The sequence below is a fragment of the Trichechus manatus genome, unplaced genomic scaffold (assembly GCF_000243295.1).
Source record: "Trichechus manatus latirostris isolate Lorelei unplaced genomic scaffold, TriManLat1.0 scaffold00009, whole genome shotgun sequence".
NCBI classification, from domain to species: domain Eukaryota; kingdom Metazoa; phylum Chordata; class Mammalia; order Sirenia; family Trichechidae; genus Trichechus; species Trichechus manatus.
Window position 1 is genome coordinate 24828842 of NW_004443945.1, and position 26098 is coordinate 24854939.

The following is a 26098-nucleotide window of genomic DNA, read 5'->3' on the forward strand; positions in this document are numbered from 1 at the left end:
TGCTGATGTGGCACCACTCAAAATGAGAAGAAACAGCTGTGAATATCCGTTATTAAGTGGAACGGGGAATGTACAAAGTATGAATCTAGGAAAACTGGAAGTCATCAAAAATGAAGTGGAATACATAAAGAATGATATCCTAGGGATTAGTGAGCTGAAATGGACTGGTATTGGCCATTTGGAATCGTACAATCATGTGGCCTACTATGCTGGGAATGACAAATTGAAGAGGAATAGTGTCGCATTCATCGTCAAAAAGAACATTTCAAGATCTATCCTGAAATATAACGCTGTCAGTGATAGGATAATATCTATATGCCTACAAGGAAGATCAGTTAATACAAATATTCAAATTTATGCCCCAACCACTAATGCCAAACATAAAGAAATTGAAGATTTTTACCAACTTCTGCAGTCTGAAATTCATCAAACATTGCAATCAAGATGCATTGATAATTACTGGTGATTGGAATACTAAAGTTGGAAACAAAGAGGAAGAATCGGTAGTTGGAAAATATGGCCTTGGTGATAGTAATGATGCCAGAGATCAACTGATAAAATTTTACAAGACCAATGACTTATTCATTGCAAATACCTTTTTTCAACGACATAAACAGCGATGATACATGTGGACCTCACCGGATGGAATACTCAGGAATCAAATCGACTACGTCTGTGGAAAGAGACAATGGAGAAATTTGATATTATCAGTCAACAAGGCCAGGGGCCGACTGTGGAACAGACCATCAGTTGCTCATATGCAAGTTCAAGTTGAAGCTGAAGTAAATTAAAACAAGTCTACGATAAAAAAAGTACAACTTCAGTATATCCCACTTGAATTTAGAGACCATCTCAAGAAAAGATTTGACGCATTGAACACTAATGAACAAAGACCAGATGAGTTGTGGGATGACATCAAGGACATCATACATAAAGAAAGCAAAAGATCACTAAAAAGACAAGAAAGAAAGAAAAGACCAAAATGGATGTCAGAAGAGACTCTGAAACTTGCTCTTGAACGTAAAGTAGATAAAGTAAAAGAAGAAATGATCACGTAAAAGAGCTGAACAGAAGATTTCAAAAGGCAGCTGTAGAAGACAAAGTGAAGTATTATAATGACATGTGCAAAGAGCTGGAGTTAGAAAAACAAGAGGGAAGAACATGTTCCGCATTTCTCAAGCTGAAATAACTGAAGAAAAAATTCAAGCCTCGAGTTGCAATATTGAAGGATTCTATGGGCAAAATATTGAACGATGCAGGAAGCATCAAAAGAAGATGGAAGAAATACACAGAGTCACTGTACCAGAAAGAATTGGTCAACATTCAACCATTTCAGGAGATAGAAAGCATATAGTCAAGAACCAATGGTACTGAAGGAATAAGTCCAAGCTGCAGGATTGGGGCAGTGTTCTCCTAGAGGCTGTATATGCTCTAAACTAGTGTCCAATATATGGTGCTGTTTCTCCTGTATCTAGGATTCATGAGTGCAGGAATCGCGGGGTGGAAATGGGAGTGGCACCACTCACTATTACCCCTAGTGACCCACTCGAAAAATTTTTGCTTCCTGTCCCTGCAACCTTACACTCTGCAGGTCTAGAGGTCCTAGTTGCAAAGGGAGGAATGCTCCCACCTGGAGACACATCACTGATTCCATTGAACTGGATGCTAAGAATGCCACCTGGCCATTTTGGGCTCCTTATGCCTCTAGAACAGACAAAGGAGTTACCATACTGACTGGTGTGACTGATCCTGATTACCAAGAGGAAATTGGATTGATAGTACATAACGGAGATAAAGAAGAGTATGTCTGGAATTCAGGAGATCCCTTACAGCATCTCTTATTACTACCATGCCATGTGATTAAAGTCAATGGAAAACTACAGCAACCCAATTCTGACATGACTGCTAATGGCCCAGAACTTTCAGGAATGAAGGTTTGGCTCACCTCACCAGACAAAGCACCATGACCAGCTGAAGTGCTTGCTGAGGGCAAAGGGAATACGGAATGATTGGTGGAAGAAGGTAGTTCTAAATACCAGTTACGACCATGTGACCAGTTGCAGAAATGAGGACTGTAACTGTTATGAGTATTTCTGCTTTGTATGTGTGCATCAAATATTTTTGTTTTCTTTACTTATAAGATGTAAACAGGGCTAGTGCATTTTGGGTTGTATGTGTTTCCATTGTATCATGGTAGGTGAAAGTATGACTTTATCATTGTGTTTGTTCAGAGATTATGTATGGTTTAAGGAGATGTGTACAGATGCCAAGTTGACAAGGGGTGTACTGTGATCATTAAGGTTGTGTGTCAACTTGGCTGGGCCATGATTCTCAGTGGTTTGGCAGTTGTATGATGTTGTGATCACTTCCATGATGAGATTTGATATAATGTGATCACCTCCATGATAGGATCTGCTGTGAGTAGCCAATCAGTTGAAAGGGAGTTCCTTGGGTGTGTGGCCTGCATCGAATATAAGTGGACATTCTGGCAAGGCTCACAGGCTTCTGCTTACTCGGGATCCTGAAGCTGGCCCCTGTTCATCTGACCTCCAGTTCTCAGGACTTGAGCTAGTGGCTTGCCTGCAGTCTTGCCTGCCAATCTTGAAATTCATTGATCTTTGCAGCCTGTGATCAAGAGCCCTGCTCTCTGACCTGCCGATCTTGGGTTCGCCAGCCCCTGTGACTATGTAAATCAGGAGAAGCCTCTCTCCTGACCCACAGACTTGGGACATTCCAGCTTCTGCAGCTGCGTGAGCCATTTCCTTGATATAAATCTCTCTGTAATATATTTATATGCTTTGCTGGTTTTGCTTCCTTAGAGAACCCAGCCTAAGACAGCACCTAATAACAGTAATATAATATTCTGATTTCCGAGCCAGCATTCTTGATCTCTAAGTTATACTGGAATTTATTGTGTCCTAGGGATTGTTGTAAGTGCTTTACAAGCATTATTCCATTTAGCCCTCACAACTGCCCTTAATAGTGGGAAGTACTATCTTCATTCTCCACATGGAGAAGTCTAAGGATAAGGAATTTGTGATGTGTTAGAGCTGGGATTCACAGGCCAGGAAAGTGTTGGTCTGTCTGAGCTGAATCTCAGTTTGACTTTAGTAGTGTTTCTTCTTGTGAATTAGTATTTACATTATGGAGTTTATTTATTGCATCTGTGTGCTTGTTAAAAGGGAGTCCCAGAAGGCAGAATCCTTCTCCTTGTGTATTACAGAGTAGTGGTTCAATTCTTGTCTTTACCTGGCACTATACTTGGACAAGTTATGCAATCCTTTGTGCCTTAGTTTCCTTTATCTGTAAAATAGGAAAAATAATATTACCTAACTCAGGAGGTAGTTGTAAATGTAAAATGAGATAATGCACAGGTCCTGGTACATAATAAATCCTTAAAAAAAAGTTAGCTTCTAAAGTCAGCTTCCTAGGCCTACAAGGGAAGGACTAAACCTTAGACTATGGGGGATTATCAAGGTAAATGGTACCTAGTCAATAAGCCCAGCTCCTCAAGGTGACATCCTTCTGTATCTCTATGGATCACCTTGACATTTAAACCAAGTCACTAACACTTTTATAGTCTCAGATATTGATATATACCTACTCCTCACTTATTGACTATCTCGTTATCCAACATTTTGCATTTACTACAATAGTAAGAAATCTACTATTCAACAATTTTGTGCATTAATGACTTACGTCTGGCAGTAACGAACACAGAAGTGCAAGGCAAGAGTAATGTTGGCTGTGATGGTTAAGTTCGTGTGTCGACTGGGCCACGATTCTCATTGGTTTGACAGATATGTAATGATGTAATTGGCAATTATGTAATGATGTAGTCATTCTCCATTATGTGATCTGATATGGTCATCCTACAGTTTCACATAATGCCAGTTTTTGTATAATGAACTCATCTTTGGAACCTAACCATGTTGATAACTGAGAAGTGGGTGTGTATTAATTCACTCAGTATTGTTCATAACCGTAAGAGGTTGGTACCATTATTATCACCTGTTTTACAGATGAAGAAACTGAGGCATAGAGAAAGTAAGTGCCCAAGTAAGTCTGGGAGCCACCTTTTACCCTCTTGAACTACCTCTTATTCCTCGCAATCACAGCATTAAATTTACAAATTGGTATTTTGCAGTGAGAGAGGAATTCAAAATTCATTTTTTTCTCTCATGTGTGACAATATTTTAAAAAACTTCGTTTGTTTTCTCAGTGAGCTTTGAATCTGTCAACAAATACATCATGTAGTTATAAAAACTTGATGGGCTGTTTTGTTATTTACAAATAATAAAACCAAACACGAGGTTGTTCACCAGCTGTTACACAGCAGGAACCAAAGAACATGCCTGCAATTGTACTTTTTGCCTCCCCATTTTCAGGACCAGGCCATCTGTTCTTGTTTAAAAAAACTCGAGGGTGAGAACAACACATTTACAAAAGCACCTCTTCACGAAATTATTAATGTTTATAAAATTGAATAAAGATGCATTTATTAAGCCTCTGGGTGTTGGCATTGTACCTGGCGAACATGCAAGGTAGTTAAGACTAACATTTCTGTGGCCTTTTTAGAGTTTACAAAAAGCCTCTTCAGAAGCTGCTTACATCACACATTTAGAACAGCGCTTAAAAGGCAAAGAAATCGCCAACTTCTCTATGCGTTTGCATCGCTCTCCCTAACTCCTGGACACCTAGAACGTTTGTCTCCTGTACTTTGACTCCAGCCGCTTAACCCCTTCTTCCTGAATATTGTCTTTTCCGGGTCGAGGCTCGAGGATTGGCTGTAATCTGAGCACGCGCGTAATCTCAGCAACGCGGGACGGTTGGCGCGTTCGCCAGGACCCGCCTTCCTCCCTTTTAACAAGCGGAAGCGGGTTATCGGCAGTGCGCGTGCGCAAAAGCCGTCGCGCCGCTAGGGTAGTTGGTTATTCTTGAAGAGCGCATGGGCGAACTACGTCCGTTTGTCCGGACCGAAAGGGAGAGCGGCGCCATTTTCTTCTAGGTTCACTGAGGTCTGTACGCGTTCTGTGGAGGCTATTGCAACGAGGAGTGCACCCCACATACGGCCCTGTGTGTCCGATTCGACAACAGTGGTGTGTGTTTATTGCCAAGTGCGGAGCAGTACCCTTTGGGCGTCGGGGGTGGGGGAGGGATTGGCGACGGGACGGAAGAACAGGGAAAGGCGGGGCAGTCGGCCGCGTCAGACATACAGTAGCTTCTGTGGTGAGGGCACTTTCTTTTCTTTCCTAACATCGACTCTCCCGTCAGCCTGCGTGTGGTAGTGTGTGTGTGCGTGCGCGCGCTTCCCAGCGATCTTGAGAGTGAAGATCTCGAAAGAATAGGTTTTTTTTTCCTTGCTATGTCATCGTCTGCGGTGGCAGAAAAGCGCTGAAGGCCCGGTTCGTTAGGCTTGAGAGGGGCAAAAATGTTTAATTTGGGTTTGGGGGCAGTTCAGTCTTCGGCGAGTTAGGATGGTATTTATGCCGTGTGGACGGCGTAACAGAAAGGCACGGTGGTTGGGCGGTCCAGGTTAATTTGAAGGCTGATTTTGGCGGAAGGCCGGCGACAGCATCGGATCCCACGTAGCAACTTTGGCCGGGCGCGAAAGAAGGAACCTCTTAACCCCTCGGAGTGTGACAAAGGCTTTGGGCTGTAGAATCGATGCCTTCGGATGATCCACTCTTGAGAATGATGGATATTATGGGAAATCCTGTACTGTGGAATCGGCTTCATTTACAGTTCCTGTTGGGGACTATGAGTCGGAATCGATTCAACGGCAACGGTTTTTTTTTTTGTTTTTGTTTTTTTTTTAAATTGAGGACTGTGGCTCTGTGTCGTCATGCCTTTGGTTTTTATTCTGACCATCTACATTATAAAAGGCAGATCATCATAAACAATAATTGTGAGTTAGGTGGATTATTTTCTGCAGGGGAGACACGTTTAGAATTTGAATGTGCTGTATCATAACTTTGGGTTTTACGGCAAAGAGTCGCAGGCAAAGAGTAGAAGATTTTTCTTTCCCTCACCACGTCCGGAAAATGACTTATTTGCTAGTTAAGGTCAAATGGATCTTACATAATACTTATTTAAATTCAGTCTCCCTCCCTTATTTCCCTTTTAGTCTTGATTAGAAGATACATATATGGTATTGTTTAGTAATAACAGTAATTAAGTGCGATGAATCCATGGGTAAAATCAGTAAAATTATTTAAAGTGGCTTATTAATTTTAGTAACTTACCCTTAAATGAGCTTTTAGGGACCCTCTTCGTTTTCTTCATAAGTTATAACTTTTGGCACATCAGTGTGTCTAAGTCAACACAGCTAAAAATACTTTCATAAGTAGAAAAATTTTAAGTGCAGGGTACTTTAGGCTATTTTATGTGTAATTTAGTGTTCCATGAATAGAATTTCTAGGAAATTTGCTTAAGGAAATAGCATATCGGAATCACAGGAAAAGTCATTTTGAGAGTTGATCTCTTGCAGATGGTCTCCAACGTATGTTAATTGTGGAGGAATAAATTTAGATTACTATCTCAAGGTCAAGAAATGTTTAAGCATTAAATTTAACTGGTAAATTAGAACAAACTTTATATAGTCTGCTTGAATTGGAATTCCTGAGATTTGTACTCACAGGACTATTAAGATAGTTTTTAAGTTAGGATAAATTAATTTTTAGAGAATTTTCTGAGTTTGACATATAAGTATTCCTTGAAACATTCATCCCTAATTTCTCTTACTTGTAGATAAATTTATGTTCTCAGGATAAATCCCTTTTCAATATTTTAAAGAAGAATTTAGGAGGGGTAAAATTATGTGTACCAAATGCTGCTTTTTAAAATATAGTGTAAGTGAAAAAGTTGCTAAGGCAATTTGTATAGGAAGGAGTTTTGGAACTTTAGTGTGGACAGCTGTTCCAGAAGCCATTTATAGTTTTTATTGAAATGTTGGATATGGATTTTGGTTTGTTGAAGACTGGGTTTATACTCCCTGTTTTGTTTGGTTTTTGCTACCAGTATATCTTTATAGTAAATCTCAGTAATTTGACATTGATGATAATTGAGATGTAGAATTTGCCAAGTAGTTTCTTGATACGTTAGTTTAGCTTGTAGTTTAAAGAAAAATAAACCTTTCAGACCCCACTTTGTGAAACAGTGCTACTTAAGTGAAAGTACTGATTTAAGCAACATCATTTGCACATTAAATACATATAAATGTATAATTACTAATTTAACAGGTTTAAAAGCTTCTTTGTTGAGACTTCATTAAGTATTGTTGGCTTGGGTATCCTTGAAAGTATCAGATATAGTTTCCTTAAGCAAAGTTTTAGATTTTTCAGTTGTTAAAACTGGTAACCCCCAAATAATCCAAATTAATGTACTTTTACTTTTCTACAGTGTCATTTAGGTTTCCACAATAGAGTGCAGGTTAGTTGTTTGAAATGAAATAAACCTATTGGCATAAAAAGATTCTGTATGTACTGCAAAATTTTCTGTTTGGCTTGAAATGAATTTTAATATTAATTGTTTTAGGAATTTTAAGACAAGGAGTGGTGTTGAGATCTTTGATTTTGGTTAAAGCGCTCAACTGTTAACTGAAAGGTCGGCGATTTGAATCCACCAGGTTTCTCTGCAGAAGAAGGATGTGACAGTCTGCTGCTGTAAAGATTTACAGCCTTGGAAACCCTATGGGGCTGTTCTGCTCTGTCCTGTAGGGTAGCTATGAGTCGGAATCAAGTCAATGGCAGTGGGTTTTGGGTTTTTTTTTAGTGCAAGAAAAGGCTCAAAGCCTTTTCAGTGATTTAAAAGCTGCACATGACTTAGTGAAGGTGATTGTGGTGAAGAATTTGTTGTGAGTAGGTGGGAGTGGATTAAGTAGTAAGCAGAGTACTGTGAAGGCTTATATTAAGCAAGGTACGTCTGGGCTTACTTGTGTAAACAGGTGAACTTGTGCACTACAGATCAGTAAGTAAGCCCATGCATGTACCTAGCTTATTGGGTAATCAGTCCCTGCAAGTAGGGGTTGGTTCAGTCTTGTCAAAGTGAGGGCAAATTTACATACCGATTGTGACGCGGGGACTTATGTACAGTGAGGAGTCAGGAAATTGGGTTCCATGTTTGGAGGTGTGAGCTGTATTTAAGCAGAGCTTAAACACTGTATCCAAATAATAGCCACTGATTTGGACGTGCTTTAAAAATGATTTTTGAATTTCAAGTGTTGGTGCTTTATTTATTGATTACATAATTTTGAATGGTTGCCTTATATTTGATTTGGCCTTATGTTTTGAAAAGGAGGAGAATGGCAGAGGAGTTGGACATGAATATGAACTAGATGTTTGGTCTTTTCATAAGTGGAAGTAATGGAAGGTTTTTTGGAATTTTTAGTATTCTTGATATTTTATGTGTAAAGCAGTTTCTTTTTTTTAAACGGATGTAAAATTTGTACATGGTGAAATGCACACACCTTGAGGATAGAATTCAGTGAGTTTTGATAAATTTATACACCCATGTAACCAACATACGAATAAAAATACAGAACGTTTCCATCACCTCTTGTACCGCTTCCAATCGAGGAACAGTTGTTTTTTAGTTTTCAGCAAGTTTTTTGTTTTCAAACAATTTGCAGATGTCTACTTGGATTTTGCATTTCCTTCTTGAAACAAAGTAAACCGTTTTGTAATGCCTCTAATTGTGGTTCCTTATATTGCTTTGGTTGGCCCCTGGGTGGCGCAAATGGTTTGTGCTCATCTACTAACCTAAAGGTTGGTGCTTGGAACCCATTCAGCAGTGCTGTGGAAGAAAAGTCTGGTGGTTTGCTTCTCTAGAGATGACAATCAAGATAACCCTATGGAGCATTTCTACTCTATAACACATGGGATTGCCGTATGTTGGAATGGACTCAACAGCAACGGGTTTGGTGTTTTTTGTTTTTTTTTTTTTTGGTTTATATTGCCTCACTTTTGATAGGAATTTTGAAATGGATATCCTAATCTGGTGTTTAAGATCAATTACAGGGTCCAAGGATTAATTATATTTCATTTTCTTTCCACAGTTAAGTTGATTTTACAGAATTAACAGGTCTCCAAGAAATAAAAAAAAGGTAAGATATCCAGAGCTTAAGGCTTTTCACAGAGGCTTAAAAGGAAAAAAAAAAAAAAACCATGTAAAGTAGAATAGTACATGTAGGTGTACATGGATTCTGTTCTTTATGTCTGGCTAGTGAGGTGCTAGTGGTAGACAATTTATCATGAGCAGCAATTATATACTGACCATAGATGCCTTTTCTAAATCTTTAAAAATTCATCATGGTTGGTAAACTACTTTAATCCACAAATCTCTCTCATGTTTCAGTAGAAGATATGTTGCTAAGTGAATTTGAAAGTAGCTTGGTCTTGTTGTGAAGCAACATTTGGCAGAAGGGAAGAATTCTTATTTTTGATGCTTATACTGTATAGGACAAGGTGATATGACATGTTTCTTCAAGGTAGTTGGTTTATTTGTATGTTTAGATGGGAGAATGTTTATTCTTTGCTTTCTTAAGAATTAGATAGGGTCACTATTTTTGTGAATTTGTATCTTGTCATTTATAAATGCTGAAGGAGTTAGGAAACAAGTAATTATTAAGCTTAGTTTGGGCTAAGGTACTTCAAAAATAAGATTTGCTATTATGTGTACCTTTTTGTCTGCAGGTCATTAATTGCTGTTGTTTGAGCTCAGCATGGCTGTAGTCATCCGTTTACTGGGGCTTCCTTTTATTGCGGGGCCTGTGGATATTCGTCACTTCTTCAAGGGATTGACTATTCCTGATGGAGGAGTGCATATAATTGGAGGGGAAATTGGGGAGGCTTTTATTATTTTTGCAACAGATGAAGATGCAAGACGTGCCATAAGTCGTTCAGGAGGGCTTATCAAGGATTCATATGTAGAGCTTTTTCTTAGTAGCAAGGCAGAAATGCAGAAGACTATAGAAATGAAAAGAACTGACCGCACAGGAAGAAAGCGACCAGGATCTGGGGGATCAGGGGCTGGCAGCCTATCTAATTTTGCTGGGGCTGTTAAGGAAGAAGCAAGTAATTCTGGATATCAGGATGCTGAGTTTCATACTAATGGTACAGGACGTGGTGATTTAAAGCCAAGGAGCACACGGCCAGCGAGAGCCAAAAATCCTTACTTATTTCTACGGGGTTTGCCTTATTTAGTAAATGAAGATGATGTACGTGTTTTTTTTGCTGGTTTGTGTGTGGATGGAGTAATTTTCTTAAAACTTCACGATGGCCGAAATAATGGTGATGCCATAGTAAAATTTGCTTCATGTGTTGATGCTTCAGGAGGTCTTAAATGTCATAGAAGTTTTATGGGTTCAAGATTTATAGAAGTGATGCAAAGCTCAGAACAACAGTGGATTCATTGTGGTGGTAAGCAGGATGAAGTTCCTATGAGAACTGAAGAACATTCTCCAGCAAGAGGAATCAATGATAGACATTCTCGAAAACGGTCTCATTCAAAATCTTCTAGAAGAACACGTTCTCGTTCCCCTGTTGGACATTATGTTCATTTAAAAAATCTCTCTCTAGGTATTAGCAAAAGAGATTTAAGAAATTTCTTTAGAGATACTGATCTGACTAATGAACAAATTACATTTTTATATAAAAATGAAAAAAGAACAAGATACGCCTTGGTGATGTTCAAGACTCTGAAAGACTTTTATACTGCTCTGGCTTTACATAAGACTATCATACAGTATCGTCCAATTCATATTGATCCAGTTTCTAGAAAAAGAGTGCTGCGATTAATGGAATATTATGAAACGAAAAGACCAGGGTCAGTAGAGAAAGAGAGGCCTGGACATGATTCACAGAAATATTCTCAAGAAGGCTACTCTGGCCAGAAGCTATGCATATATATAAGAAATTTTCCATTTGATGTCACAAAAGTTGAAGTGCAGAAGTTCTTTGCAGACTTTTCTCTTGAGGAGGATGACATTTACTTGCTTTATGATAGCAAGGGAGTTGGTTTGGGAGAAGCACTGGTGAAATTTAGATCAGAAGAACAAGCCGTGAAAGCTGAACGTTTAAACCGGCGAAGATTCTTGGGGACAGAGGTGTTGTTAAGACTTATATCTGAGGCACAAATGCAGGAGTTTGGTATAAATTTTTCCTTGATGTCCAGTGAGAAAATGCAAGACCATTCAGAGCCACATGATAGAGATGACCATTCCCATTCGTTTGACTCAAAAGAGCCACCAGTATACTCAGCTGGCACTTCTGAAAACTTCAGGCATCAGCTAGAGGACGTGAAGAAGCCAGAGAATTTCAAGCATCCCCAGGGAGATTTCAGACAGTCTGATAGGCGCCCTCCCGAAGACTTCAGGCACTCCCCAGAGGACTTCAGGCGCCCACCAGAGGACTTCAGGCACTCTCCAGAAGACTTCAGGCACCCTCAGGAGGAGCATTTCAGGCGGCCTCCTGAGGAGGACTTCAGGCACCTTAGGGAGGAAGAATGGAGGCGGCCTCCTGAGGAGGACTGGAGGCGGCCACCGAAGGAAGATTTCAGGCGGCCTCCCAAGGAGGACTGGAGGCAGCCTGCTGAGGGAGACTTTAGGCGACCACCCGATGAGGACTGGAGGCGACCACCCGAGGAGGACTTCAGGCGGCCTCCCCAGGGGGACTGGAGGCGTCCACCTGAGGGAGACTTCAGACGGCCCCCTGAGGAGGACTTCAGGCGGCCCCCTGAGGAGGATTTTCGGCGGCCCCCTGAGGAGGACTTCAGGCATTCTCCTGAGGAAGACTTCCGGCGGTCACCCCAGGAGCATTTCAGGCGGCCACCTCAGGAGCACTTCCGGCGGCCACCCCAGGATCATTTCAGGCGGCCGCCCCAGGAGCACTTCCGGCGGCCATCCCAGGATCATTTCAGGCGGCCGCCCCAGGAGCACTTCCGGCGGCCATCCCAGGATCATTTCAGGCGGCCGCCCCAGGAGCATTTCCGGCGTCCGCACCAGGAGCACTTCAGGCGGCCACCCCAGGAGCATTTTAGGCGGCCACCGCAGGAGCATTTCAAGCGGCCCCGAGAGGAAGATTTTAGGCACCCACCAGATGAAGATTTCAGGGGCCCTCCGGATGAAGACTTCAGGCACCCACCTGATGAGGACTTCAGGAGCCCTCGGGAGGAAGACTTTAGATGCCCTTCTGATGAGGACTTCAGGCAGCTCCCCGAGGAGGATCTTAGGGGAGCTCTGGAGGAGGACCCCAGACTTCCTGATAATTTTAGACCTGCTGGCGAGCAGTTTAGGAGCCCACCTGATGATTTTAGAAGTCATCGCCCTTTTGTGAGTTTTGGTCGCCCAGAAGGTGGCAAGTTTGATTTTGGAAAGCGTAATATGGGGGATTTTCCTGAGGGGAGATTTATGCCTGATCCAAAACTAAATTGTGGTTCAGATAGAGTAACTCCTATTAAGATAATGAATCTTCCATTTAAAGCTAATGTTAATGAAATTTTAGACTTTTTTCATGGTTATAAAGTCATACCAGATTCTGTTTCAATACAGTATAATGAGAAAGGATTACCCATAGGGGAAGCCATTGTTACTATGATAAACTACAATGAAGCTGTGGCTGCTATTAAGGATCTAAACGATAGGCCAGTTGGCCCGCGCAAAGTTAAGTTAATTTTGCTCTAGAGAGAATTTCTAAATTCAGTACCTTCCCACAGTATTGATGCAGTAAAATGCATTTTTTTAAGTGTTTATTTTTAATTCTCTAATGAAAAACATTTTAATTTGATCTTTGAATAGAACAAATGTAAATAGTAGAATGTTAATCTGGTTTTCTTTTGCTTGCAAATTGTCATTCACTTTTTCTAATTTAAAATTACATATGCCTTTTTGGACAGTGGGAGAAAGAACTAATTTCTTGTTCATTCTTGTTGATGCGTTGGGTAAACCTCAAGATTTGTATAAAGTAGAGTTGTATTTGGGGAAGATAAATTTTATATTCACTTTTGTTTCCATTCTGTAGTCTTTATGTCTTTTGGTCAGACTGTGTAAGGAAATGGTCAGTGACTGTTCAGGTTTGGCATTTTCTTTGCTACCTGTCTACAGACTTAATGCCCTCTTGCCCATCTCTGGGATATTACTGTGTTAAACCTTCTGTTAAATATATGATAGTTCAAAATAGACTGTGAACCTGAAATTTATGTAAAAAGCTTAGGAGATTCTTAAAGTTGCCATGTTCATAACTTTGCAAAGTTTTATAAAAATAAAAAATTGCAACTGAATAGATTAAGCTTTACTTGTATTTGTATAAAAAGATTTAACATCTGGGTATTGTGAAGTTTTTCAGCAGCTACGTTAAATAATATTTATGATAGGTGCCAAACATTATATAATAGTGTATAGTGCTATGTCTAGTTCTGTGGCTTCTTGAACATGTCATCAACCAAACTGACAAGATTAACTCAAAACACTTTTTAAAACAAAGAATGTAGTTATAGGCACAAAGGGACTTCCAGGCTTGTACTGGGAAGAATCAGACAAATGGATAGTTTTTGTTTCTAGTAAAGATTTACTGATAATTCATACAACTTGTATGTTTTATTATTTTCATTTTGTAGTTTCAAAACTATCCATTCAGAAACTCAGTAACTAAGTATAATAAGATTTTTGTGAGATTGGATTTTGTTGTCTTTGCTATTCAATATCTAGCGTAGACATTTTGCAAATGCTGGATTTTATTTTCTACTCATAATAATATTTATTGGGCACTTACTATGTGTTGGGTACTATAAGTGTTTTACAGACATAATCTCAATACTCCCTAAGAAGCATAGGGCTTATTATTTATCTAATTTCACAGATGAAGATAATGAAGTTGAGAGAGGTTAAGCGGAATGCCCAAAGTCAGTAGGTAAATCATGGAGCCAGTTTTAACCCACACAGACCACTGACCTCCAGTTCATGCCCTTAACATTTTTGCAGCCTCACTTTGTTAAATAGTATTTTGAATTTTAGTGAAAACATGCTAAAATATTTTAAGGGTAAATGATTAACATATTGTTTACTTCCATTGTTGCTTTAAAAATAGCACTGAAAAAAGAAAACTAGAGTGCTCAAAGAGTGCCAACAAAAGACAAAGTGACTTTAAAAGTTCTTACATACTCAGGGTCTCTTGGACACATATGTTGGCTTCTGATTCACACAGTGGAAGATTACTCATTTTATCAAGCATGATTTGATTTTGGTTGGCCTTTCACAGTTTACACAAAAAGTTAACTATTCCTCCATTCTTTGATCCAGAGATACTTAACACTGATTGTTATACTGGAATAAAACTTGAATTATACTGAATATTCTGACTATTTTGCTTGCTATTAGAATGAATTAACTATTAAATTTGGCTCAGTAATGTACCTTAATAAGGCTTTTTTAAACTAGTAAGCTTATGAATAGCTAGGGGAATGTTAAACTGTTTGAAATATCCAAATGAAACACAATGAACAAAATAGGAAGAAATGGTATTTTTAGATGTTCAGAGATTACATACATCATTGGATCAGCCTTCCTGAGGAATGTGTGGAAGACTTAACGCTTCTCAACTGCATATCAATAAACCTAAGCTGAAGCTTAAAATACCACAGTGGAACAATTGCTTAAATTGGAATGGGGTGGGGGGGTGGTGGTATGTAAGACACCAGCTGTAGTAAACACATAGCCCTGGTGGCGCAACGGTTAAGTGCTTAGCTACTAACTGAAAAGTTGATGTTTCAAACCTACCCCGTGGCCACGCAGGAGAAAGATTACAGTGTAGAAAACCCTATGGGGTAGTTCTCTGTCACATGGGATTGCTGTGAGTTGATATTGACTTAATGTCACCTAACAACAACATAATTTGATTTTAAAATTTAATAAGTTGATGCGTACATCTCTTCCGAATTCTGCCTTGTGATAAATTGGCGGAGGTAGGAGCACTTAACACCATCGAAATTGGCAAATGTAGCAAATCAGGGCATTTTCCCCCCCGGGAGCGGATTTACCAGCACACCACCAATTTCAAACACAAAAGGGAATATACCCATTCCTCACTTGGTTAGGTTCCAAAAATAAGGTGGTTATGCAAAAATTGGCGTTAAGTGGAAGTGGAGGATTTTTGTTTGTTTTTAGACCGTTTGGGTTATTTATTTAGAGAAAAAAAGACAGAAATAACAGGTAAGATTTACTGATGTGCTCATCACTGTAATGAGTCCGGTTATGGACTGTTCGTCTGTGAAGGATGCTTGGAGGAGACCAAGCTGGATAGAGCCAGACTGTGTGACTGGAGGGCCCATGGCTTAACCACTTCACCTTCCTGTGCTGGGTCAGAGCTTCCCATCTGAGGAGCCACCTCTAGGGCTCCACTCCCACCCCTGCAAGCTTTGTATTTACAATCATGGAGCGTGCTGCTTTGCCCTTGAGGGTGCTGGGAGCCTGGCCGCACCCACCCTAAGACCGAGGAGGCTTCATGCCCAGTTCAGCTCACTTTGGGATGTCATTAAACTTACGTGCTGCACGCATTTCTTCCAGACACCCTCTGCGATGCCTCTTGCCTTCCTCACTCCCTCAGTTTTGAGCTGCAGGGCTTCAGGCTGCATAGGAGCTGGGAACCCAGAACAGGTATCTTCTGGCTAGGGGCTGTCTGCATGTCTGCCTGCAGGCCGAGGCCATGGAGGAGGCAGGCCGCGCATGGGCAGCTGGATGTGATACCCATGCCAGCAAGAGGTCATGGGGCAGTGAGCCCCAGCTTCCTGGAGGCTGCCTGGAGACCCTCCTTGAGGGAAGGGTTGCTCTGCAGCTGTTGCTGCCATGCGTGCCACCTTGTCAGTGTGCAATGCCCCCGAGGACAGGCCTCTTTGGGCTCCCTAAGGACAGGCGTCTCTCTGCCTTTGGCATTCCTGCTGTCACCACCAACTGCTGCAGGGCCTTCCTTGGTTGCCTCTTAAGTGTTACTGCCCTTGATTCATGTTACAGCTTTTAGGAGATTCCTTGCCTCCTGTCTGCTGTTTCCTGCTGCTTTTTGTCTGAAAAACTTCTGGGGTTAGCTACATATATAATACAACTTCTTGTCAATTTTAAGGCATGACCCCTCCCAGTGGGGGGGGGGGCACAAACTGACCAATCCCCTTTCAGTAGGTCACAGACATTTCTTTTGCATAGTAGGCTATAGTCACTTTATTTGCATAGTCACTTCAGGGGCCCTGGTGGTGCAGTGGTTAAGTGCTTGACTATTAACCAAAAGGTTGGCAGTTTGAACCCACCAGCTGCTCCATGGGAGAAAGATGTGGCAGGCTGCTTCCATAAAGGTTTATCGCCTTGGAAACCCCATGGAGTTCCCCCTTGTCCTATAGGTAGCTATGAGTTGGAATGGACTCCAGGGCAGTGGGTACCTACGGCTAGTCAATTTCTTTGCATAGGTATCTTGACCAGAGCCTGTGAAGTGCCTACCAATCACTGGGCAGGCTTCACAGTCTAGGGCTGGGCAAAAAGTATCAAACCCAAGTTGTTTACAGCTTACCCGGGAAATATACAAATCCTCTGGGTTACAAAACTATGGCAAAAACTCCTCAGAGTTTAGGGGTAAATCGAAAGCTTGTTTTTTAAAGAACCAAAGCAAAAGGCCACATCTCATTTCATCATCATGATCCATAATTACACATGAATTAACTATATCGTTTAATACAGATAATGCTAATAAAGTTATTCCCATTATAAAGAAATGGAGCCCTATAGGGTAAGTAGGTAATCAGGACAGTTGCCCATTTCCTTTTGTCCTCAACTTTATTTGAGAGAGGCAGAGTATACGTTTTGCTTCAGAATTATCTGGTGATTAATGTGTCAGGCACTGTTGTAGCTTTACAGGTAAGGCAGCTTATGCTCAAGAGTAGTGAGTTATTTAGTAAGCAGTAAGAGAAATACTAAAATACTGTTCTTTTCCCAACTACAACACCAAACTTAAATGCTGGCTGAGAAAATAATAAAAATGCAGTGATATCCTTAGTTCCTTAAGAATATCATTTTATTTAGGGTTTTAAAATCTTCTGAATACTCATTTTATCACTTAGGATTATTCTCAGGAAGCAATGCCTTGTTAAGAACAGAATGAGTCAAAAAGCTTTCTAAAAAGTCTTTATTTTCAGGTATCCCAAACAAGTTCATAAATCTCATAATTTTTATATGCCTGACTGGAATCTATGACATACCAAAATTATAATCTCCCACCCTAAGAAACAAAAGCACCAGACATACTGAAAGATTGATTAAATTGTTTTATATTTTCAGGAATAAGTGACTATATACCCTTTTATTAACTAGATTGTCACTAGGTAAAATTTTTATAGAATTTTTAATGATTAATGATCTTCCAAGTATGCTTATTTATGTTTTTCTTAGGCAATATTCCACCACATTACTAGCTTTTGAAAAGTTGTTCCACATATAATGCTTTAGCTTGACAGCAGCTTTATTCTAAAACCGAAATGAAGGTTCTTTTTAAAATTTTTTTTAAAGCTAAAATATATGCTTTATGCATATTTGCAAAGCATTGACATCTTGGTGTCCCATTGTTTAAATTCTATTTGAGTCCCCTATTGTTGAAAGGTAAACTTACAGATCAAATGATGAAATTTCAGGTTTTAGTAAAGGTTAAAAAAAAAGTCTTTTTTTACGTAAGGCTTTAGAATAGCCTTTGTATTTAACCAGAATGACTAGACAGGAGGGGAGGCTTTTCTAGTGACAAAAGCACGGAGTCTTAACCTAAAAGAAGCTAGATGGAATTGTTCGATTTTTTGGTTTTTATCACCCACTTTTGGCAACCTCTACAGGTATAATACATTAATATGAAATACTTTGAAATATATAATCTTAAAAAAAAATGGAATTTACACAAAAAGATCACATACCACTAGGTAGGACACTGAAATGACTGGTGTGTAATATTTTTTAAAACCTTCATTTTTGGCCAACATGAATTTCCTTTAATTATTTTTACATTTCTAGTGGCATTTCATTTTGAGGTTTAATGTATCAAACTAGTATAAAGTTTTACAGTTTAGTAATCCTGGATTCTGAGTCATTTTAAGATGAAAGAAATGTGAAGTGTACTTAAGAAAATTAATTTTCTTCTTCCGTAATGTCTAACTCTTCATCATCATCATCATCATCATCATCTGCTTGTTGATCCTTTCTTAGTCGACAGGTGGATACCTGTTAAAAGTTAACACAGTTTTAAAAATAGAAACTAAATATTTTTAAATACTTGGTATATATTTTTATATGCCCTTATAGGAAGTGCACACAGAACAAAATATTCATAAAAATGTTCATATGAAGTAATTTTCGGTAATGAAGAGTCCCAATGAATTATTAATTTTAAGGTTGAAAACAGCCACAAAAATTTTTCATTTATATTATTCTTTGAATAAAAATATGAAATTAACATTTGATTCCAGTTGGATGTCACCAGTGCTTCAATAATATATTTTGTTTTAGAGAAAAGTACAGGCTCAGTATATTATAAATCTCAAAAATATTTTAAATTAAACAATTCCTTGGGTAATAAAAAGTTATTTGAATGAGAATCATCAAAAAGATGGAAAGATAAGGGATATTTCAACTAGGCAGTGAGACAAATACTGATTTAAAAGTAGTGTCATTTAAGTGGAATAAATTGAGGATCTGAATCCACTACTTGGCTTCAAGTCCTGACTGTTGCCACATGGGTCAGTTTAAAATTTGAGCGTGACTGTAACTCCCAAGGGACATTTGGCAATGTCTGGAAACATGGTTGGTTGTCACAGCTGGGGGTGGTGTGTATATGCTACTGGCACCTCCTGGGTAGAGGTAAGGGATGCTGCTTAACATCTTTATAATGCATACGACAGCTCCCCTCCCCAATGATTCAACAGGCTCCAAATCTCAATAGTGCCAAGGTTGAAAAACCGTGGGATGATATATTCTATACTGTTGTATAAATGTTAACTCAGGTAGTGTGTGCTGTTGAGTCAATTCTGACTCATAGGGACCCTACAGGACAGAGTAGAACTGCCCCACAGGGATTCCTAGGCTGTAATCTTTACGGGAGTAGATTGCCAGGTCTTTTCTCCTGTGGAGCCACTGGTGGGTTCAAACTGCCGACTTTTCGGTTAGCAGCTGGACACTTAACCATTGTGCCACCAGGGCTCTGTTTAGGTAACATTCCTAACTCTAAACAGGCAAAACTTAATGCTGGAATAATGAAAATATATTTGGTTAGGGGGACAGATGTATACACATAAAGTAGTGAATAAATGCTTAGGTAAGAATCAAGACGGTACTGGGTCAAATTTACCCTGAAAGTTGTATTTTGAAAATGTTTTGCTCAACTTAAAATTTTGAAAGATACGAAAAGCTTGGATGCTAACCAAAAGGTTGGCAGCTCAAACCCACCCATCAGGTCCGTGTGAGAAAGACCTGGTGATCTGCTCCCATAAAGGTTACAGCCTAGAAAACTCTATGGGGCTGTTCTACTCCATCACACGGGGTCTCTATGAGTCAAAAATTGAGTTGATGACAACAACAGGTATGAAGAGAGCATAGCTTTCTAGATCAAGGGTCAGCAAGCTGTGTCCCTTGGGCCAAATCCAGCCTGCCTTCTGTTTTTGTAAATAAAGTTTCATTTGGGACACAACCATACTGATTATGTATTGTCTATGGCTGCTCTTAATTGACGGAGACCATATGGGTTGCAAGGCCTGAAGTATTTACTCTCTAGTCCCTTATAGAAAAAGGTTGTCGACCCCTGCTCTAGAAGTCAGGCTTTCTGGATATATAAAATACCAGAAAATTGGCTTTTTCTCTAATTTTTGTGCTTTTGGGTCTATGGTAATAGTCCGCAAAAGCCTCTTTTAGGTGTAATTTCTGGTTACCGCAGTGAGTCGTGATAAATTTAAGCCTAACCTGTCTGACTTCAGAATCTGTGCTCTTCATATTATACTAGAGAAAAATCTAGCATTCTTCTGCCGTTTCCATCTCTGTTCTCAAGTGTTCTGCTTTAGAGAGTAATATGTGATTAAAGTATAAATGGTACTTGATATAAGAACATTTTATTAGAGCTGCACTTTGTATCACCTTTATTTTACAGAGGAGGAAATAGGCCTAGGGAAACATTTTTAGTATTGAACAATTCCAAAGGTAGGAGCCCAAACTCCTTTATTGTTTCCAGCTCACCTGTCCTGTTCCAGATACACACTTAGCTGACAGCGATCTCTGTAGAGGTGACTTTGAATTTGCTCTTACAATATCTAAACGAGATGAATAATCTGGTGGATACAGAGAGTTTCGGAAAACCTATTGCAATGGTGAAACAACATCTTATAAAGTAGATACTAAACAATGAAATCTATAAAGCCAAATTAAGTTCTTCTTAGTTAAGATTTTTTAAAGCAGCCCCCCCAAAATGGACAAAAATCCAATTATTTATTGTAAAATTAAAGGAAAAACAAAAGAAAACAAAAATAATACAACCTGGAAAGATAAAAACTAAAAAAATACTATTTGAACCATATAAGATGATGATGCTGTAAATAGTAATTAAGTCATGAAACAATCACTTGAGTGCTTTTACCAGGGACAACGCAAAGGCAAACATGAAAAGTTCCTACCCTGAAAAAGTCTGCAAGCTAGTAGGGATGTTACAACTCACGCTTCTGATTCTTTCTGTTCTGCCAGTCCTCAACTCTTTTATCAATTTAACTTCACTGCAGCAGAGCTATAGGAAATCACATAACAGTAAATTGGACCACTGTAATTTATGGATTCCAACCTCATCTAGGAGACCCTGGTGGTGTAATGGTTAAAGAGCTACTGCTGCTAACCAAAAGGTTGGCAGTTCGAATCTACCAGGCGCTCCTTGGAAACTGTATGGGGCAGTTCTGACTATGAGTTGGAATTGACTGGTTGGCAACGGGTAGTAGTAGTAACCTCATCTAGCATCTGGAATGCCCTTACTTGTCAGTTCTCTTTCCTTAAAGCAGTAGTTCCAAATCTTAATCACTCCTATCTCTTCTCTTCCCCCATTTCTCTTTATAGAAATAAACTAATAGGTAAGGTTATCAGGTGTGAATTGCTTTAACTTCCCTACCTTTTCCCCTCACTCTTCACCTCATCCTTTTTTTTTTTTTTTTAAGGAAATGTCATTCTGATCCTTTCCAAGATGCATTTTTACTTTATTCAAAACCTCAAACCAATAAACAAAAGCTTCCTTTTTCCATAGGTTCCCTCCTATAATCTACAAACAAGCTCAAGATAATTTTTTTTAAATTACCTTGAAGTATAACGTTCAAACCAAAACCAAACCCATGGCCACGGAGTCGATTTGGACTCATCGCAACCCTATAGGACACAGTAGAACTGCCCCTTAGGGTTTCCAAGGCTGTACATCTTTACAGAAGCAGGCTGGCACATCTTTCTTGCGCGGAGTGGCTGGTGGATTCAAACCGCCAACCTTTCAGTTGGCAGCCAAGTGCTTTAACTACTGCATCACCAGGGTTCCTTAGTATAAGATTACTTCTTTAAAAATTCTCAAATATTCTACTTTGTCTCCATTTACCGGTCAACACACCACACTGAAATTGCTCTTGCTTTATTTTTTCCCTTCGTTTTCACTGACCCTGTCTTTGAAACTTGTTTTTCATGCCATCCTAAACTCTCACTGTGCTAAAACCAAAAACCAAACCTGTTGCCACTGAGTTGATGTGAACTCATAGCAACCCTGTTAAGACAGAGTAAAACTGCCCCATGTGGTTTCCAAGGAGCAGTTGTGTATTTGAACTGTAGACTTTTTGGTTAGCAGCCAAGCTCTTAACCACTACACCACCAGGGCTCCCTCATTGTGCTGGCTGTTCTATGGCTCCACGTCTCTTACACCTTGAATATTTTTAAAGGGTTTCCCTTACACCACTTTAAGAAAAAAAAATGTTCCTCTGAAAGATCTCACTTATACATAGTGCTTAATGGTTACCCTTCAGCCAATCCACCATATAGTCTCTTCTGATAGCCATATTCATGTTTCGAACCACCTGTTCCCCTAGACCAGTAATGTCCAATAGAACTTTCTGAGTTGATGGAAATACTTGCTGTTCTGCGCTGTTCAAAAAGGCAGCCACTGGCCACATGTGGCTACTAAGCACCTGAAATGTGGCTCATGTGATGGAGGAACTGAATTTTTACTTTAATTTTAATTTAAACAGCCGTATATGCCTAGTGGCGATGATTCACTTTTACAATTACCAAAATTACCATATACCTAGAAGACCAAACTAGAAGTCTGAGCATTCTACCTAAATTTATTATCTGAGGTACTTGTGTTTTGATTTAGTGACTCCACACACCTTTACAGCTTACTTAGAATGATCTTATTTAAGACCAAAATCTGCTGTTATTTCTTTATCCAAAAACATTTTACGGCTCCTGAATACCCAGAGTCCAGTGCCTTAGGTGACATACAAGGCTTAAGATCACCCTAAACTACCAACTACTCTTCACTTACAGCCTTCAGACCTATCTGCAGAATGAACGTTACACTACGCCTTTGCAGTGCTGGCTCCTCAGCCTGGAATTCCAGCAAACGTACTCATTCTTCAAGAGCCAAGTCAAGTGTCACCTTTCTTCCATTTTCCCCTATCCTCTAGCCAGTAGCTCCTACTATTCATATCCTCAGTACACCCTTATCTTACTGTTTGATAGTTGATTGCATCTGTCTCCACATCTAGTTTTAAGTTCTTCTAGCAAGGAGTCCGGTTTTATCTTTACAGCTCCTAGTTTAAGACAGTAACCTCGCAAACAGAAGGTGAATTAAATAAATGATGTTAACATGAACTTAATCCCCATGTTGTGGGGGGAAAAAAGGAGACCCAAACTAGGAGATCTCTCTACGTATTTGTTTAAACTTTAGGGAACTGCCCGGCACGAAAGGAATCAAGGGATGAAACGTGATTAACTCAAGAGGTGGGACTTTCACTTAGAGCAATTCAGCATCCTGGTATAACAGAAAAACTGGATGACTCATTGATCTAATTAACTGATATTTGGAAAGGATATATTATTTTAGTTAGAAGAACATTCCTTTTTAAACTTCTAGCAAAGATTAAGTTACAAGTGGAAAATGGAAGACAATTTACCACTCGGGATAAAAGTCGAACCAGTTAAATATTAACATCTTGCTGCAAAATGTAATAGATTTACAAGAATACTAATTTACTGGCTATAGTGTAATTTCCAACATGGTCCAAGATCTCTTCTAGGAGTGAGTCTCAGATCACAACATACTTTGCAGTGATTGCAGAGAGGATCTTCTGAAGGAGAAAATGGGCCTGACAATACTTTATGTGAAGAACAAATAAAGCAAGACGGTTTGTGATATTACTACAGTGCCTAACTGCAAAAAGCTGGCTACTTCCTGAATAGGTCTCAGCTGTTCTCACAAAGCATGGAATACCTATAAGAATAGCAGGTTATTTCTCTGTTCCTCTCTGTACATTTACTTATTTCCAATAAACTTTATATAATTACCTGGTACTCCTTGGTACCTGTCTGATATAATTTTACTTCCCCAGGTCCCATAACTCTCCCCAGACTGCTTTGCTGTCCTTTTGGGTATTTATTGACTGTTGTCTGGCCTAATAGTAATAGTTTATGCCTAAAGTTCACTGAACAGTTGCTCTGTGTCCTGATTATGTTAGCTGCTTTATATACATTGCTCTTTATTCACAACAGTTCTGGATCTGGACTTCTGGATATCTATACAAAGATTTTGCTGGGCATCCTCCTACACATCCCTCAGACTTACAGTCAAGAAATCATTCCTTGATTCTCCATAATATTTGGAACACTCCATCACACACACTCACAGCATATTATATTTTTTCCTTTATGGCACTGGTCACATAGCAGTTGCAGAATGAGCATTTTATGAGGTAAGTACTGTATGTATCTCCATTTTAGAGATGAGAAAGCTGAAGTGTGAAGGAGAAAACTTGTTCAATATTACCCCATTAAAAGGTTGATATTCAAAAGCACATCTACCATAGCCCTGAAACCTTGAGTTTTTCATGGAGCTCTCCTACAAGCTACCTAACAAACCAGTTAAGAGTAATAGAGAAGTTAAAGGAAGTGGTATGACAAAGGGCATCTAGGACCTCTGGAATGAGAAGGAAAAACTTGGGGACCAAAGGCTTGAAGGAACTTTAATATCAGGTAACAAATGCTGTGTCAAGGGTATTAGAAAAAGGAAAATAGAAATATTTTTAAAGAGGACTCCAATCTTGCAGGAAAAGCTTCATGTCACCCAGCAAAACCATACTTCTAGCAGTATTGTGTAGAGAAGGATAAAAAACATCATCTGTAGTCAGACTTCAGGGTTTGGCTCCAGCTCTGCTACCTACTAGCTTCCTTGGGGAAGTTTCTTAACCTGTGCTTCAGTTTTCTCATCCACAGAAATGAGGACAGTAAGTACTTTTATCAAAGTTTATGGGAGGATTAAATGTATTACTATAGTTAAAAAGCTTAGATCAGTAGCTGGTCCAAAGTAAGAAATATATAAGCACTTTCTATTTTATTATTTTACAAATGACAGATAAAAGCTTGATTATTTAAAAACAGGACATGAAAAGTAAAAATTAAGAAACCTTTAGCTTTAGTACTTGAAGGAGATACTCTTAGGAAGTCATCTATTGACAAGCAAAGTAAATATAACTATGATCATGCATGCACAACTGACAAAACTGAACCGGCATTGGAAGCATATATACACGTACCAAGAAGAAACTTCATTTTAGTTAAGCTATTTTCTGGTTTTACTGAATTAAGTTTCCTGGAGCCAGCACAGAAGTGGGAAGAAAAGGCCCAGGGGACCTCCTTATGGATATTTTTACTAATAAAAATTGGAAGGAAATTTCAAAATTTTCAAATGGTAGACAATTCTCTCATTTGTTAGCACAGAATTCTGGTTGTATCTGGGAAGCACATGGTCGTTTTCTTTTCTACTATGAAGATAATATGGACAAAGAATGTCCTGCATATCTATTTCAGCAAAACTACTTTTGTGCCTATTTTTCTCTTGGAAGATAAAGAGGGTAGGACACTAATTCTTCAGATGTGTTTACTGAGGCTTAAACAAAACCTAAACCCAGTGCTGCTGAGTCTGATATTTAATTGCTCTAATGTTAGCTGGCCAATTAGAATCATTTGCATTTAACTAAAACTCCTTATATAAGGAGTTTATTTCACAGGTTACTGATTAAGTCACACAAAACCTGTTAGAATCCCAATTCTGCTATTTAACAGTTAAGTGACCATGGGCAAGCTAAGTTATTTAAAGCCTCTAGGTCCGTTTTTTGTGGTTGTAAAATGGAAATAGCAGCACCTAACTCACAGGATTGTGTGAAGACTGAATGAGAAAACACATGTAAAGCTTTGGATATTTGTGCATGGCATAAATGCTCAAATGTTAGCTTATTTTGAGTACACTAGTGAGCTTATATCACTAGTCAAAATGATAAACTATTTCACATAATGGTTTTATGTAGATTCTATTTACTAGCTATTAATTAACTGTTGGAACTTTACCATGTTTAATGTAAAAAGTTAAACATAAAATCATAAAAGTTTAGCTATTCATGAGCACACAATAACAAACAACTGCAGTGTTCAAATTTAAAGTTTTTCCCCACACAAGCTAGTGTTCTCTTAAACATTTCCATATTAACAGAACTAAGCTTAGATAGACAATCCTACCTCTAAATCTTCTTCCTCATCAATCTTTTGTATATTTTGGTAGGCAGCAGTGTAGACCTCTAAAGCTTTGCCATGAAATAACATTTCAATAGTGATAAATTCTGAAAATATATTCTAAAAAACAAAGATTTTAATTTAAACAATCAGTTAAATTGCTTTGTGAATTTAGTAAATTTTTCTTCACTATATTCTTAGCATTTTTTTATTGTTCTAGTTTAAATGAAGTTTACATTTCAAGTTAGTCTCCCATACAAAATTTTATACATACATTGTTATGTGACCCTAATTGCTCTCCCCATA

At 39.0% G+C, this 26098-nt stretch overlaps 2 protein-coding genes across 5 annotated transcripts in view; one reads left to right on the forward strand and one right to left on the reverse strand.

The window, feature by feature from the left end:
* Positions 1-4967: 4967 nt before the first annotated feature.
* On the forward strand, positions 4968-14490 carry RBM12B (RNA binding motif protein 12B). 3 transcript variants are annotated; one of them, XM_023726079.1, is made up of 3 exons: positions 4968-5018; positions 9056-9103; positions 9693-14490. In XM_023726079.1, the coding sequence occupies exon 3, from the start codon at positions 9722-9724 to the stop codon at positions 12677-12679; it is 2958 nt and encodes a 985-aa protein (XP_023581847.1). In that variant the 5' UTR covers positions 4968-5018; positions 9056-9103; positions 9693-9721; the 3' UTR covers positions 12680-14490. The 3 variants fall into 3 exon arrangements, with proteins under 3 accessions (XP_023581847.1, XP_023581846.1, XP_004370831.1); XM_023726078.1 differs by having other exon boundaries at positions 4975-5099; XM_004370774.2 differs by lacking the exon at positions 4968-5018 and having other exon boundaries at positions 8887-9103.
* Positions 14491-16276: 1786 nt separating this feature from the next.
* The window catches only part of CIBAR1 (CBY1 interacting BAR domain containing 1), a 31548-nt gene continuing 21726 nt past the window's right edge, over positions 16277-26098 (reverse strand). The window contains exons 7-9 of one of the 2 annotated variants that reach the window (XM_004370775.3): positions 25799-25912; positions 20234-20353; positions 16277-18232 (exon numbers count right to left, since the gene is read on the reverse strand). In XM_004370775.3, the coding sequence (XP_004370832.1) occupies positions 18140-18232; positions 20234-20353; positions 25799-25912 (327 nt within the window). In that variant the 3' untranslated portion in view covers positions 16277-18139. The remainder of the gene's footprint in view (positions 18233-20233; positions 20354-25798; positions 25913-26098) is intronic. The other variant, XM_012559990.2, reaches the window with a different exon arrangement.